This window comes from Grammomys surdaster, unplaced genomic scaffold (genome assembly GCF_004785775.1).
Source record: "Grammomys surdaster isolate TR1022 unplaced genomic scaffold, NIH_TR_1.0 308362, whole genome shotgun sequence".
In the NCBI taxonomy this organism is placed as follows: Eukaryota; Metazoa; Chordata; class Mammalia; order Rodentia; family Muridae; genus Grammomys; species Grammomys surdaster.
In genome coordinates, this window is record NW_021625858.1 from 1 (window position 1) to 14,074 (window position 14,074).

At 39.8% G+C, this 14,074-nt stretch overlaps 1 protein-coding gene across 1 annotated transcript; it reads right to left on the minus strand.

Moving 5' to 3' along the window:
- Nucleotides 1-10,028: 10,028 nt before the first annotated feature.
- LOC114616163 (olfactory receptor 51F2-like) lies at nt 10,029-10,979 on the minus strand. Its single transcript, XM_028761684.1, has one exon. The coding sequence runs from the start codon at nt 10,977-10,979 to the stop codon at nt 10,029-10,031; it is 951 nt and encodes a 316-aa protein (XP_028617517.1).
- Nucleotides 10,980-14,074: the final 3,095 nt, after the last annotated feature.

The following is a 14,074-nucleotide window of genomic DNA, read 5'->3' on the forward strand; positions in this document are numbered from 1 at the left end:
CTTCTTCTTCTTCTTCTTCTTCTTCTTCTTCTTCTTCTTCTTCTTCTCCTTCTCCTTCTCCTCCTCCTCCTCCTCCTCCTCCTCCTCCTCCTCCTCCTCCTTCTCCTTTAAATGTGACTAAATTTATTGAATTCTTTAGGAGGATTACACCGTACCATTTATAAATATAAAATGTATTTTAAAAAAGCATTCAGTGACACTACATTTACTAAGCTATAGCATAAAAAAATTAATTCTGCCTCTCTCTCTCTCTCTCTCTCTCTCTCTCTCTCTCTCTCTCTCTCTCTGTGTGTGTGTGTGTGTGTGTGTGTGTATTAAAATTGGAATATCTTGAGAGTAAGATACAATACTCTTCCCTAGACAACATGAGTGCTCTGTCCCACTTGTCAACACTAATCTTACATGAAGATCATATACCAAACCCACCATCAAAGCATGCTGCAAGCTCAGTGCAGATTTGCTTTGAGTCTCTCTCTGCCTACTTATCTTTAACATGGGTATGGAACCCAGTCAACCTGGGTTGCAGCACTGCAACCAATAGACTGAACTCTCTAAATGAGCATTTTATTGCAGATGCCACTTCTGTGAACTTGAAAATTCGAGACTAGAATGTGTAAAATAGAATTGAAATGGTAGTAACCTAACATTCTCATAACATGTTACATGTACATATGTAGGACATAACAGTCATTGGATAGCCATCAATGAAGATGCTGGCAGCAGTACATAGGAGTGGCAGTGGCCACTGACTGCAAGAGGCAGTTTTGAAACAAAACTCACCAGAAACTAGAATGACAAAAGCTTTTTAAACTTCTCTAAGAAGCAGGAGAGAAAGACCCTGCAACAATCAAACTCCACTGATACAGAACAAAATGCCCAGAAATTTTATGTTTTTCGAAATTTTCCAGTTTTCATTAGGGATCACCTTTGAAGTTAATGATGCCTTTCAAGTTTCCAAGAAGCAGCGTGGGTAGAAGCTACTGTTTCCCTGAATATGGCAATTTTACTTACAAATCACACAGATGTCTTCTTTTTCTGTCGTCTTTTCCAGATGTAGGCTGGGGAGCTGGGGAAACAGTCAATATCAGGAGTCATGTCTCAGGCTCTGAAATCCCTTCATTAGAAAACTCCCCAAGGAGATGACACAGACCCCAGAGGAAGAGATTTCCCATTGGCTTCTTGTGTTTTCTGGTTTCCTTATGATATAGTTGAATTCATGTGGCTTTACATTCACTGAAGATAATGGTATTCTAATTCTTTCACCCATTCCTTTAAAACGTCCCCAAACAGAAACAGCTTCTAAATCTGTCACCTCACTTATCATGCCCACATTAGCATCTGACCCAGTTAATAAAGATATCTCTCCCTTGTACTAAATTGGATTTTATAATTTTGTTGAAACTTTTCACTATTTTGCCCACAACCAAATCATTTTTCTATTACTTTTTATTTATCAATTAAGATATAATTACATCTTTTCCCTGCCTACTTCTCTATCCAATTTTTCTCACATACCCCTCCATTGCTCCCTGACAGAATCATGATCTCTTTTTCTTTAATCACTATTATCTCATATAAATATGTGTATGCCTAAATATATAAATACAACCAGTATATTCATTCATTGTAAGTTGTATGTACATGATTTCTGGGCTGACCATTTGGTACTGAATAAAAATTGGTAGACACATAACTAAGTAAAACTACTTCTAAAATTCTCAAAATTCTTTAGTTGCCTCCAGCTCTTTGCCTACGGGTGTGACTATGTTAGTGTATCTATCGTCCCCTTCCACGTAATGTATCTATTGGTGCCATACCTTTTCAGGACCTGTTTAGGCAGCCATATTGTTAAGGTATGCTTTGTGTGTGAAACTTCCCAGTCATTTCTAAAAGATACAGACTCATAGAAGAGTCTCTGTTTCTCTGGCTCTTACTACCTGCCCCTCTTTCATGATGGTCCTTGAATCGTAGTGCAAGAGACACAATAACCTTCATTAATTTCTTTCCTAAAGCACTGTAAGTATAATACATTCCAGGATTTAGTTTTGCTAATACAGAAAACAAAACAGAATCTCCTGTCCCAGAGAGTAAACAGATATCAAACACAAGCATTACAGCAGACAAAACTACTTATCATCTAAGGATGTACCGTCAGATACAGTGTCATAATTCAGTATATTTATATAGTTCATTTTATTCTAATATTTTATAATAATTATACATTTAATGTGTTACAGGGTCAATTTTAATAATTGCCTATGTTATAGTCAGATCTATTTAAGGTAATTTCCCCTTTGGAAACATACTCATACAAACATTGACCTCAGTGCCCTTTACAATTTGAAATGTATTATTTTGTTACAATTTACTTATTGTGCTTATTTCCAACCATAAATAATTTATGTCTGTAATAACAAACAATGCCACCAAAAATTATAAATTAATAAAACTTAGACTTTACCCTGGGATCTAATTATATGAAACATCAGAGAATTATTATATTATATTCTAGAGTCAGTAAGACGCCTGTGACTACAAAAAGTGATTTAATTTTTCCATGCTGAGGGATCGTATTTCTATATTCTATGAGGCACAGATTTGTCAGAGGAAAAAACTGCACAAGAAGTTTCTGTCTAAATAAGCCTCCAACCTCGGGCTGAACACTCTGTGGCCTCTTGTTCTCTGTACCTTGGCCACTTGTGGTCTCTGTGTTAATCATCCACTACTGCAAACATAAGTTTCTCAGATGAAGATTGAGAGATGTGTCAGTAATTTTGGGAATAACAATGAGTCATTAAGAGTCAGTTTAATACTGTGTCCCTTTAACAGAATAATAGAAGTGGGTCTTCCCCTAGGGGCTGTCTATACATTTATTCCTGGGCTCATGGTTGTACTAGGTAAGGGTTTTATCTTATCTGGAACGAGTTGGTGGAAGGATATGAACATGAACAAAGCACACTGTACAAAAATCTCAAAGACCTATTAAAATATATTTTTAGATTAATTTAAGAAAGAAAGCTCCATAGGGGATGGGGAACTAGGGGTAGCCACCAGAAAGTCCCAGATGCCAGGAAAGCAAGAGGCTCCCAGGACCCAACAGGGAGGACATTAGCTGAAATACCTTACAAAGGGGAGAGAGAACTTACAGAGACCATAACCACAGGTTAGGCACTGGCCCCTGTTAAGGCATGGGGCCACCCATCCATCTCAAAAATATTAACCCAGAACTGCTCTTGTCTAAAGGAAATACAGGGACAAAGAGTGGAACAGAGACTAAAGGAAAGGTCATTGAGAGACTGCCCCACCTGGGGTTCCATCCATATGCAGCCACCAAACCCAGACGCTATTGATGATGCCAAGAAGTGTTTGCTGACAGGAGTCTGATATAGCTGTCTCCTGAGAGGATCTGCCAGAGCCTGACCAATACAGATGCTTGCAGCCAACCATTGGACTGAGCATGAGGATCCCAATGGAGGAATTAGGGGAAAGACTGAAGGAGCTGAAGGATTTTGCAACCCCATAGGAAGAACAATAATATCAACCAACCAGATCCCCCAGAGCTCCCAGGGACTAAACCACCAACCAAAGAGTACTCATGAAGGAACCCATGGCTCAGCTGCATAGGTAGCAGCGGATGGCCTTATCTGGCATCAGTGGGAGGGGAGGCCCTTGGTCCTGTGAAGGCTCAGTGCCCCAGCATAGGGGAATGCTAAGGTGGTGAGGTGGAGGAGCACCCTCACCACTCTAACATTCTACAGGGACAGGGAAAATGGGATAGGAGGTTTGTGGAAGGGAATCCAGGAAGGAGAGTAACATTTGCAAGGTAAATTAATATATTTTATTGTCTATTTATCAGTAAAAAATTAAAAAAATAAAGACAGTAAATTACCAAATCATCAAAAGAGGGGGAAAACATCTACTAACAAAGTTTAAAGTCTATAGTATATAGTATTTGCAATAGTGAATAATCAAGTTGGAGTCAGGAAACATCTAATGATGGATGATTCTAAAACTTTTCTAAAATAACTTGTGAAGGAAAATTGTACCAGAGGCTTTGATTTTCAAGCTTATAATGGTGTTAAATTATAAGATTTGTTTATGAAGGATGAGAGACAGAAACCAACAATGGAAATGTACAGAAAGGGACCATCATGCTCCCCAAATCTCTGCACCAGACAAAGAGATTATGTTACTATAAGAGACGGCAGCAGCACTGAGAGGAGACAAGCAAGTACCAAGCACTTTATCCCACCTCTCCCTGGATGCACTGCAGAGCACAGAGTGGATGATCAGAAGGTACGAATGAGGAAGCATGTGGCTACAGCAAAAAGACAGATGCTTGGAGAGCAGGCATAAAAGAACAAGAGCTGTGGTCCTCATGACTACATGTGATGATTTTGAACTGGTTGAGATCACGGCATACCTCGGTGAGTTACAGACGACAGAGAAGTGGTCACAGGCTATCACTAAGAGAACTGAAGCTTTCATGAATATGAAGACATTGGTAGCAACATTTGGCCAATACAGGTATCAAGCTGACTTCTCTTCCTTGCAGCTATATTCCCATTCGTATTGCAAGTTTGACTAGCTTGATGTATACAAGTTCTGTGCATGTAATCATACCTCCTGTGAGTTGATTGTGTGACAGCATGTTCTGTCCAGACATCACCTTTCACAGCATTCCTCCTCAGCCGTCTTTAGATTCTTTCCATACTTGGGAGTAAGTGGGACACTGAGGGATGTCAGAAGGAGGAAATGCTAGGTGAATGTGATCAAAGGCACTGTATAAATATACAAATTTTCAAACATTAAATATTGTTTTTAAAAGACTAATCTATCAAACAATAAACCAGGTGGTGGCCAACATACTGACTAAATGGAAAGGCACAGACCCAGGTCTGTGAAGAACAACATGGACAGGAAATAGTGCATGGGTTCACGCAGGCTTGACTCAGTAATGATGACAAAGAGGATCATGCCATTTCCAAAGATAATGATGGCATACAGAGATGGAAGTCCAGTTGTGAGAGATCTCAAGACCTGGAATGCTAGTGAGGAAGAAGTTGAGTGGCACTGCTCTTGTTGAAGGATGGCATAGTGACAGAAAGAAGCAGATACCCTTGGGAGAAAGGCAAACAATCTTTAACAACAGAGAACAGAAAGGCTTCCCATCTCTGCTACATACCTCACAACTTAGACTCATTAGAGAACTAGATCCTGACCCAGTGCTTCAGTGGAAATGCATGGCTTTTCCTGGTATTTCTGCTGTGCAACAACAGATAAACTAGGAAAAGAAACAAAGTGGCCTCTGTGAAGTGACTCATGCTTTCAGAGGATCCACACTGTATTCTATCTAGCCTCAGTGTATTTATGTACACACATTTACAAGAAGATATTAAATAAACAATGAAAACAGCATCTATCTGGGAAACAACAGGCCACCACATGAAGTAGTTTGCCCTGTTTTTCACTACTTCTCAGCTTCTGAGACCAAAAGTCCTAAAGGTCATTAGGATTTATAAGTTCTTGTGTAAATGGAAATAAGACAATAAAATGTAAACATAAATGTGAATAATGTGTTTGTGGTTGGACAAATACTAGTAACTGTTGAATAGAAAAATCTAAACATTTAGATTTTAATAGTCATAAAAGAAAAGGTTTTGTTTATACAGGTTGAGAGCCTGATTCAGTTTTAGGGAAATTCTGCCTTCAGAAAGACAACTTAAAGATGAGCTCAACGAGAACAAACCAAATCACTGGAGGATGATGAGAAAGATCAGTAGGATAGAATCGTCTGCACAGGTTTCTTGAATTTCCATTTGGAAATCTTGGTTGATATTTAATTAACTGACAGATGGATCTTCCCTTATTTTTGTAGATGCACACATCCATGTTAAAAAAGAAACTTTGAGATTGAAATTTCTTGACTTGCCTTAAATTTATTGATAGTAATTTTTATTCACAAAAAGAATACGTGCTTTTAACATATGTATTTTCCATTGGACTCATTAGTGCTTCTATTTATTCAATTAATATTTATATATCAAGATTGTCAGTGCTTGTAACAGACAAAATGTGGAACTACAGGCTGGTCTGTGTATAACATGAAAGCTGCACAGGAGTGAAAGTTAACTTAGTAATCTTTATTGCAATTTGAAAATGTATGAGCAAGAGGTTATATTTCGGCCTTGATATAATTCTTACAATTAAAAGGGGGAAGATAATTAGGTTAAACACACACATACACAGACACACACTCATTAACACACATATACACACACACACACACAAGGATATCAGAGTGATAAACACTAATGACTTCCCATTGGCTTCTTAATGTATAAAGTACTCATCAATGATACAAAGGCACTAATGGTCAGGGAAATGGCTATCAAGCAAAAGAAACTCTCAACGTCTCTAAAATTCTTTTTTAAATCTAAACATACTTTAAAACAAATTTTTTTTTGCAAAATACAGGAATTCCCAGGAAGCTGAGACTAGACAGGCCATGGGCCTAGGGAAAAATCAAATACTATTGTTCTTCTAAAGGAACATAGCAATAAAATGATTCTTTATGACATTCTGCTACAGACGTAGATCGTTGCCTCACTCAGCCATCATCAAGAAGATTCTTCCTGCTGTAGATAGTAATTAGAACAAAGATCCACAGCTTGATAGTGTGCAGAGGGTAGGAGACTGAAACAGTCAGTCCTAAATGGGATGTCTTTATCAAAACTTTCCCCTCAGGGTACTGGAAGCTATGCAGGAGATGATAAAGAGAGATTTTAAGAGACAGAGGAGATGGATGCCGCCAAGGAAATAATGCCTTCCAGACACTAACAGGGGCAATGTACGTATGAACTCAAGAATGAATGAACAGGGACTACACAGGTTCAAACCAGAAGGGGTCCCAGCACTAACTAAAACCTCACTTCAAATAATATCCACTTACAAAGGAAAAGTTAGTTGTCTGAAATGGAGTCTCACTTGATTTATTAACCACACATAAGGGTAAGCATCATGCTCACCAGGAGATGGTCAACAAAAACTGAACTCGATGATCTTTTTGTAGACTTCTGTCTCATATTGCTTTGTTTGGACATTTTTTTTTGTTTGTCTTACTGATATTTTACTAATAATATTATGATTTCTGACTGTATTTTATAAGATATTTTTGTTTCTGCTTCTGTTTTTGTTTTTATTTGTGTGTGTGTGTGTGTGTGTGTGTGTGTGTCTGTTTCTTGCACTTCCTGGTTTTGTTTTGTTTTCTCTGGTTTGCTTGCTTTTTTTTTGTTTCCCTGTTTGTTTTCTAAAGGGATAGCAAAAGAAGACATGGAGTTGGGTGGGTAAGGAGATGGGAGGATCTGGGAGGAGTTGAGGGGGAAGAAACCATGATCAAAATATACGTTTAAAAACTATTTTCAATAAAAACAAAGAAAAAACACAAAAATTATCTCACTTGTTTCTCTGTCCAACATGGTTGCTATGAGTATGAAGTGATATAATATGTATGAATGTGCTTTCTAAGCTGTGTTATGTATTCAAATAGTAAAGATTTTCATATGAATTAATTTATTTCAAATATTCCTTCATATAAAAGACCCTTTTCTAGGTTTTGATAAGAGGAAAGGAGAAGTGTACTTCCTGCTTACTTTTCAACAACTCACAAGTTCACATCCATGAGAAATCCTCTTCTCACTTCTGAGAAATGAACTGTAACAAGGAAATATCCCTTCTTGTGCTGTTAGGCATTGATTCTAGATAACCCATTATCTGTGGTGGTCCGTGAAATACCAGGATGAACCTGTAAGGCCCCCCCTGGAGTGGGGAGACCCCCACTCAAGCCACAGGAGATTTCGACCATCCAGAATCACGAGAGACCAAACTTGCTGCAAACCGCAAAAGGCTTTATTTCCGGATTTCGGGATATCAGTCGACTGAGGCCGAGACTCCCAGGAGGAATGTCGACCCCAGGGCTCGGGAGCAAGGGGTATTTAAAGGAGAAAACTGCAAACCAGGAGGGGGTGAAGGGGGAAACCAGGTGGGGACAGTGGAGAAATCCTAACCTACATCATAAAAATAGTTGGAAAGTTTCAACCTATTATTCAACTAGTCACAGACCAGGGTGGGGAGTGGGAAACATCCTGTACACATTCTATTCAGGAATGTGACCTTAGCCTAGTCATATACCTCCTGGTCAGTCACTTCCCGGGGTGACTTGGCCAACCTGTATTACTAGTTCTGCTATTCTTTGTGGGAAGGACCTGGCTGACTTGACCCCTGGCTAGTTCTTTCTTCTGGTGGCCAGCTAGTTCCTGGAACCTAGGCCTGTGAACCTGCCAACCTTAATTCAGATGAGGGGGTCTCAAGCTTCTCCATGAATTTTTATATCTTTTCAGACCTTGCAGAAACACATAATACAGGATTTAACCTTAGCTCTGGGTTGAATAACTATCAAAAGATCATCATAAGGATGCTAAGATCTTAGCTTTGCTCCTAATGCAACTAGATACAAAAACCACCACAATTTTTTATTTCACTCCATTTGCGTTTTTGCCCTAAAATGCCTGCTGTCTATTGTGTTGAATGAAATAATTCCTGTGTCCATCAAGAGTGTGATTTCTATCTTTACTTACTACTAAATATCTGGCTTTGTCTTGGGACAAAGATCATCACCCCACAAACAAAATACTCACGGAAGGAAATATTGGAGATGAAGTGTGGAGCAGAGGCTGAAGGAAAAGCCATCCAGAGACTGCCCCACCTGGGGATCCATCGCATATACAGTCACCAAACCTGCAAGTCAAGCATTGTTGACAGGAGCCTGATATGGCTGTCCCCTGAGAGGCTCTGCCAGAGCTTGACAAATACAGAGGTGGATGCTCGCAGCCAACCATTGGAATTAGTGCTGGGTCCCCTATGGAGGAGTTGGAGAAGGGAATGAAGGAGTCGAGGGGGTTTGCAGCCCCATGGAAGAGCAACAGAGTCAACTGGCCAGACTCCTTCCCCCAGAGTTCCGGGGACTGGACCACCAACCAAAGAGTACAGGCTCGGCCCACATATGGGGCATAGGATGGCCTTGTTGGACATCAGTGGGAGAAGCGGCCCTTGGGCCTGAGTCTGTTCAATGCCCCAGTGTAGGGAAAAGCCAGAGCAGGAAGGCAGGAGGGGGTGGGAGGTGGGGAGGGCCCTCATAGAGGAAGGGGGAGGGGAGGGGAGGTAGGGAGTTTCTGAAGGAGAGATCTGGAAAGGGGAAAGCATTTGAAATGTAAATACATAAGATATCCAATTAAAAAATAAAAATGAAATATAAAGACAGTTAAAAAATTATCACTCCCCCAAAATTGTTAATTGTCTTTGATGTCTCAAAATGACCAAAATGACCTGACCTTCTGATCCTCTTGCGTTCAACTGAGCATTACGGCAACTGCAGAGGTCTGCCTCCACACCCAGTTGACTCAGTGCTGGGAATATAAGCTATGCACAAGAGTCAAAATTAAAAGTTATTTTTCATACGTGACATAAACTAAAAATCTTCTCTGAAGAGAGGAAAATATGAATGTTTGATAAAAATGTTAGATCCCTGACTTCAGCATTACCTGCTCAATAAGAGAGAATCAGAGATATTTGTACAATTAAGTAATAATGGACAGGACAATTGTCATGGTACATTTCAGTGATAGCATTTGGTAATTTGGAATGATAATTGATATTTTACTCCCACTTATAAATAGAAGTAATGCTATTTCTGTCAATAAAAAAGAGAGTTAGATAGCAATATCATTGAAATCTTTCATTAAGAAGGAGGAAAGACACTACTATCATGACGTTTAGAGAACACTGATAGTTTGAAAACCTGTAATTTACATCAGTCTCTTTTGGCTCATACATTCTTTCTTGCAAATAAATCTATCATTTTGATAACTGTCAATGTTAAAATGTTACAATGTCTCTCAGTGTTGAAAGCTCCTTAATGGTTGCCTTCCTCTTCCACAGAGTGCCAAAGGCGGAAAACATGAAACAACCATCTAGCTCTTTGTCGTTCTGGAATGGAGAATTTTCATCACAGCCTTCCGAATCTGCTTGGTCTTCACACTATAGATGATGGGATTCATGACAGGAGGGATCAGCAGGTAGGCATTGGCAATCAGAGTATGGACATATGGTGGAGCTCGTTTTCCAAATCTGTGAACAAAAGACAGACTGATCAGTGGAATATAGAACACAGCCACAGCCCCAATGTGGGAGATACATGTGCTGAAGGCTTTCTTCCTCTCTTCTGGGGAGGCAATGCTGAGGACAGTTCTGATGATCAGGACATAGGAAAGGATGATGAAGACAGAGTCAACTCCAGCAGTGGAGATCAGGACAGTGAGCCCAACTGCACTGTTGATCCTGGTGTCTGTGCATGAGAGCTTCATGACATCGGGGTGGAAACAGTAGGAGTGGTGGAGCACATGGCTGCTACAGTAGGATAATCTTTTAAGAAGGACAACCATAGGAGTCAGTATCAGTGTACCCCGGGTAACAATTGCTATTGCAATCTGAATTATTTTAAGTTCAGTTAAGACTGAAGCATATCTAAGAGGGTTGGAGATGGCCACATAACGATCAAAAGCCATAGCCAACAACACTGAGGATTCCATGACAGTGAAGAGTTGAATGAAGAACATCTGTGACAAACAGGCATTGAAGTTGATCTCCCTGGCATTGAACCAGAATATCCCCAGCATGGTGACCAGAGTGGATATGGAGAGCCCGAGGTCAGTGGTGGACAGCATGGAGAGGAAGTAATACATGGGCTCGTGGAGGCTGGGCTGGGTGATAATGGCAAAGAGAATCAGGCTGTTCCCAGAGAGGGCAGTTGCATAGAGAAAGCAGAAGGGAATGGAGATCCAGGTGTGGAAGGCTTCCAGCCCGGGCACACCAGTGAGCAGGAAAACGATGGAAGTAGCTGTGGTGTTCTGGATGGTTAGCATATGGAATTTAAATATTAAAATTGTAGCTGGGGATCCTGCAAAGACAAGTTTGGTCATTCAAAGATTGGCTATTTGAAATATCAAAAAAATTGTGTGTGTGAAATTTTTACATAAGATAGTCATTATAAGCAACTATGTATTATGTAAATATTATGGACAGTTTGATGTTATAATTTTTATTGTGCTCAGGCCAAATTTCTTTTTTTTTTTTTAACTTTTTTTTTTATTTCTTTTTTTGAACATGAAATGCTTTTTTATAGCATGTTTTACAAGGGGAGGGAGTAAGAGGGTCCAGGTGGTGGAAAAGTACAAAATCTTCTTGGCCTGTGCCTTGAAACATGTCATGGTCTATATGGTACACTGCCTTGAATTATGATCTACCTGCAGTTCTTCAGAAGATATGGTACACTGCTTGAGTTATGGTCTCCCTGCTATTCTTAAGAAGACATGGTACTCTGCTTTGAGTCTATCTGCAGTTGCTAAGCAGGATCTTGCAGTTGCCAAGCTTCAGAGGACATTGTGCAGGTGGGGAAAGGTAGGGGGTAAGGGTAAGGGCGAGGGTCCTGGCTTCTGGCATCTCCCCCTTCTCTGTTTAGTTAGAGAAGGCGTCTTATGTTCAATCCCAACTATGTGAGTTTTGAATTTGGATGTCTAATTATGGGGGGTCTTAGACAAGTTCACAACCCCAAAACACTGATGTGAGACGAGTCACATCGATGGTCGAAGGCTTTAGGCTGTCGACGATGGGCAACGTCAAGGGACTCTGATGTGGGTGAAAGGAGGGTGAGAGCCCTGTCTTAGGCCATGTAGGCTGCACCCACTCCCAGCACCACGCACTCCTTTTCGGCTGCATTGGGTGGGCCCCTGGGAAGTGGACCTACAATAATCCCGTCATTGGGCTAACTCACAGCCATCCTAGTCTCTTGTAAATGTTCAAGTTACCAACCATTTGTCAGTTTGGGGTGTAATATTGTCATAAAGGAAGGCTCCCCAATGTTAGCGGTCAGGCCAAATTTCTTAAGTCTACATATGATGGGTGTCAAATGCTCTGCCATTTACTATGTTGCCAGATAACAAATAATTGCAGTGAGTGTACCTCTGTTTTCTTACCTCTAGCTTAATGTTGATGTTCCTACCCAAGAAGATTGTTATAAGGAATACACTAGGTAATACAAGAGAAAGCTCTGCAGAGCGGTACACTGACATAAATCTCACAAATACTAGTTTTGTTTATTGTGACCCATTTATAACAAGCATTATAGGGGATCACCTAGATGACCACCAATAGATGGCTGGATAAAAATAACATAGTGATACACAATGAGGTTTTACACAGCCACAGAGTAAACCAAAGTTATATCACTTGCAGGGAAATGAATGAAACCAAATATCATTAGATTAAGGGAAATAAGACAGATTTATGAGCATAATGCCACACATCTCTCCTATGCCTAGATACACACGTGCACACAAAAGTGTTTGTGTGTGTGTATGTACTTGTGTGTGTGCGTGTGTGTGTGTATGAAAGTGAAGTACATCTTTTGATAATGATAGAGACCAAAGAATTAGAGAAGAAACAGAATCGAAAGAATAAAAAGTACTATATGATTTTTCTACTAAATATAAACTAGTTTCTGTCTGTTTGAGAGTCTCAATCTGTCATCCTGGCCTGAACTTACTATGTAGACCAGGTTTGCTTCAAAATCATCACTGCCTCTGCTTCCCAAATGCTGGCATTAAGGGTGTAAGCCTGGATACCTGGAAGAATCTAGTTTTAGTATGTATACCTCTGTGTGTGTCTGTGTGTGTGTGTGTGTGTGCCTGTGTGCATGTCTGTAGAACATGAAAGCAGAAAGGGAACTATTACATGGAAAAAGCAAGTGAGTAAGGATGGAGAACATGGGATGATGGTTTGGTGTGTATAAACAGAGAGCAGAGTTACGTATGCATAAAAAGGTCATAGCATAGGCCATTATTTTGTATGCTAAATAAGATCTCAACCACTTAATTATCTTCTAAAAATAAAATTTACCTAAAAAGAGTTCTCCTTAGCTGAAAGGCTAATTATTATGTCTTTTAGGGGCAAGCAAATCTTGACATAAATATCTTTATTTCCTCATCTAATGCTTTCTTTCCCTGTGATCATCAGCAATGTGAGTGATGAGCTCATCACATACAGAAAATGGGTATGTGATGGACTTTTCCTGGGTGGTGGTACAGAGAATCACATCGTTTTGGTAAGTTCACTGTTCTTTTCATGTAGCTCTCTTTTTAACTTGTGTGCTCCTTTACTCCTTAGTACTAGATTTTTGTCCACAGTCCAGTGACAGGCATGAAACAAAATTCTACCTGGAGTGTTCTAGTCGTTGAAACTGTCATCCACTCATTTAAATAAGACATACTGCCAAAAAATAAAATGGATTAAGCATTTCTTACCCTTCTTTTCCTTTTGCTAATTTCCCTACCTGATCCCACTCTGATAGCGCAAGCAAAGATGTGGGACTATGACCTAAGACTGGCTTGTTTCTCAAACACCAGTTCTTTGTATGTGAGGACTGTCTTTTTCTTCTGTTCCATCACCACTACTTTAAAAAGTGCTTTTGTCATGTTAGGATTTATTCCAGTAACAATTTAAGTAACTGTTCTTTCCTGTGGCTGAAATGTTTCTAGACTTTTCATATGTCAATGCTAGTGGGCTCTACAGAAAAACACTATTTACATTATTCCTCAAATTCTGCTCTTTACTGCCCTCATCATAAATTCAAACTTCTTATCTCTGTATTCATAATCACAATATAATGTCTTCCCAAATATCGTGTCCAATAAAGTGGACAATATAGTGGCTAGTGTCCACTTTTACTGTGATCTGCTCACTTGTCTACCTCCAGAACCACATTAAATAACAGCTTGGACTTCCCCTTCACCAGAGTATCAAATGGAGCAAGCTCTCTCACACAGGTATGCTTTCCTCAATTTATGTGGTGGCTGCTTCCTCTTCTTGTTCTACTCGTTCTTCTTGTTCTCCTTCTTCTTGTTCTCCTTCTTCTCCTTCTTCTTCTTCTTCTTCTTCTTCTTCTTCTTCTTCTTCTTCTTCT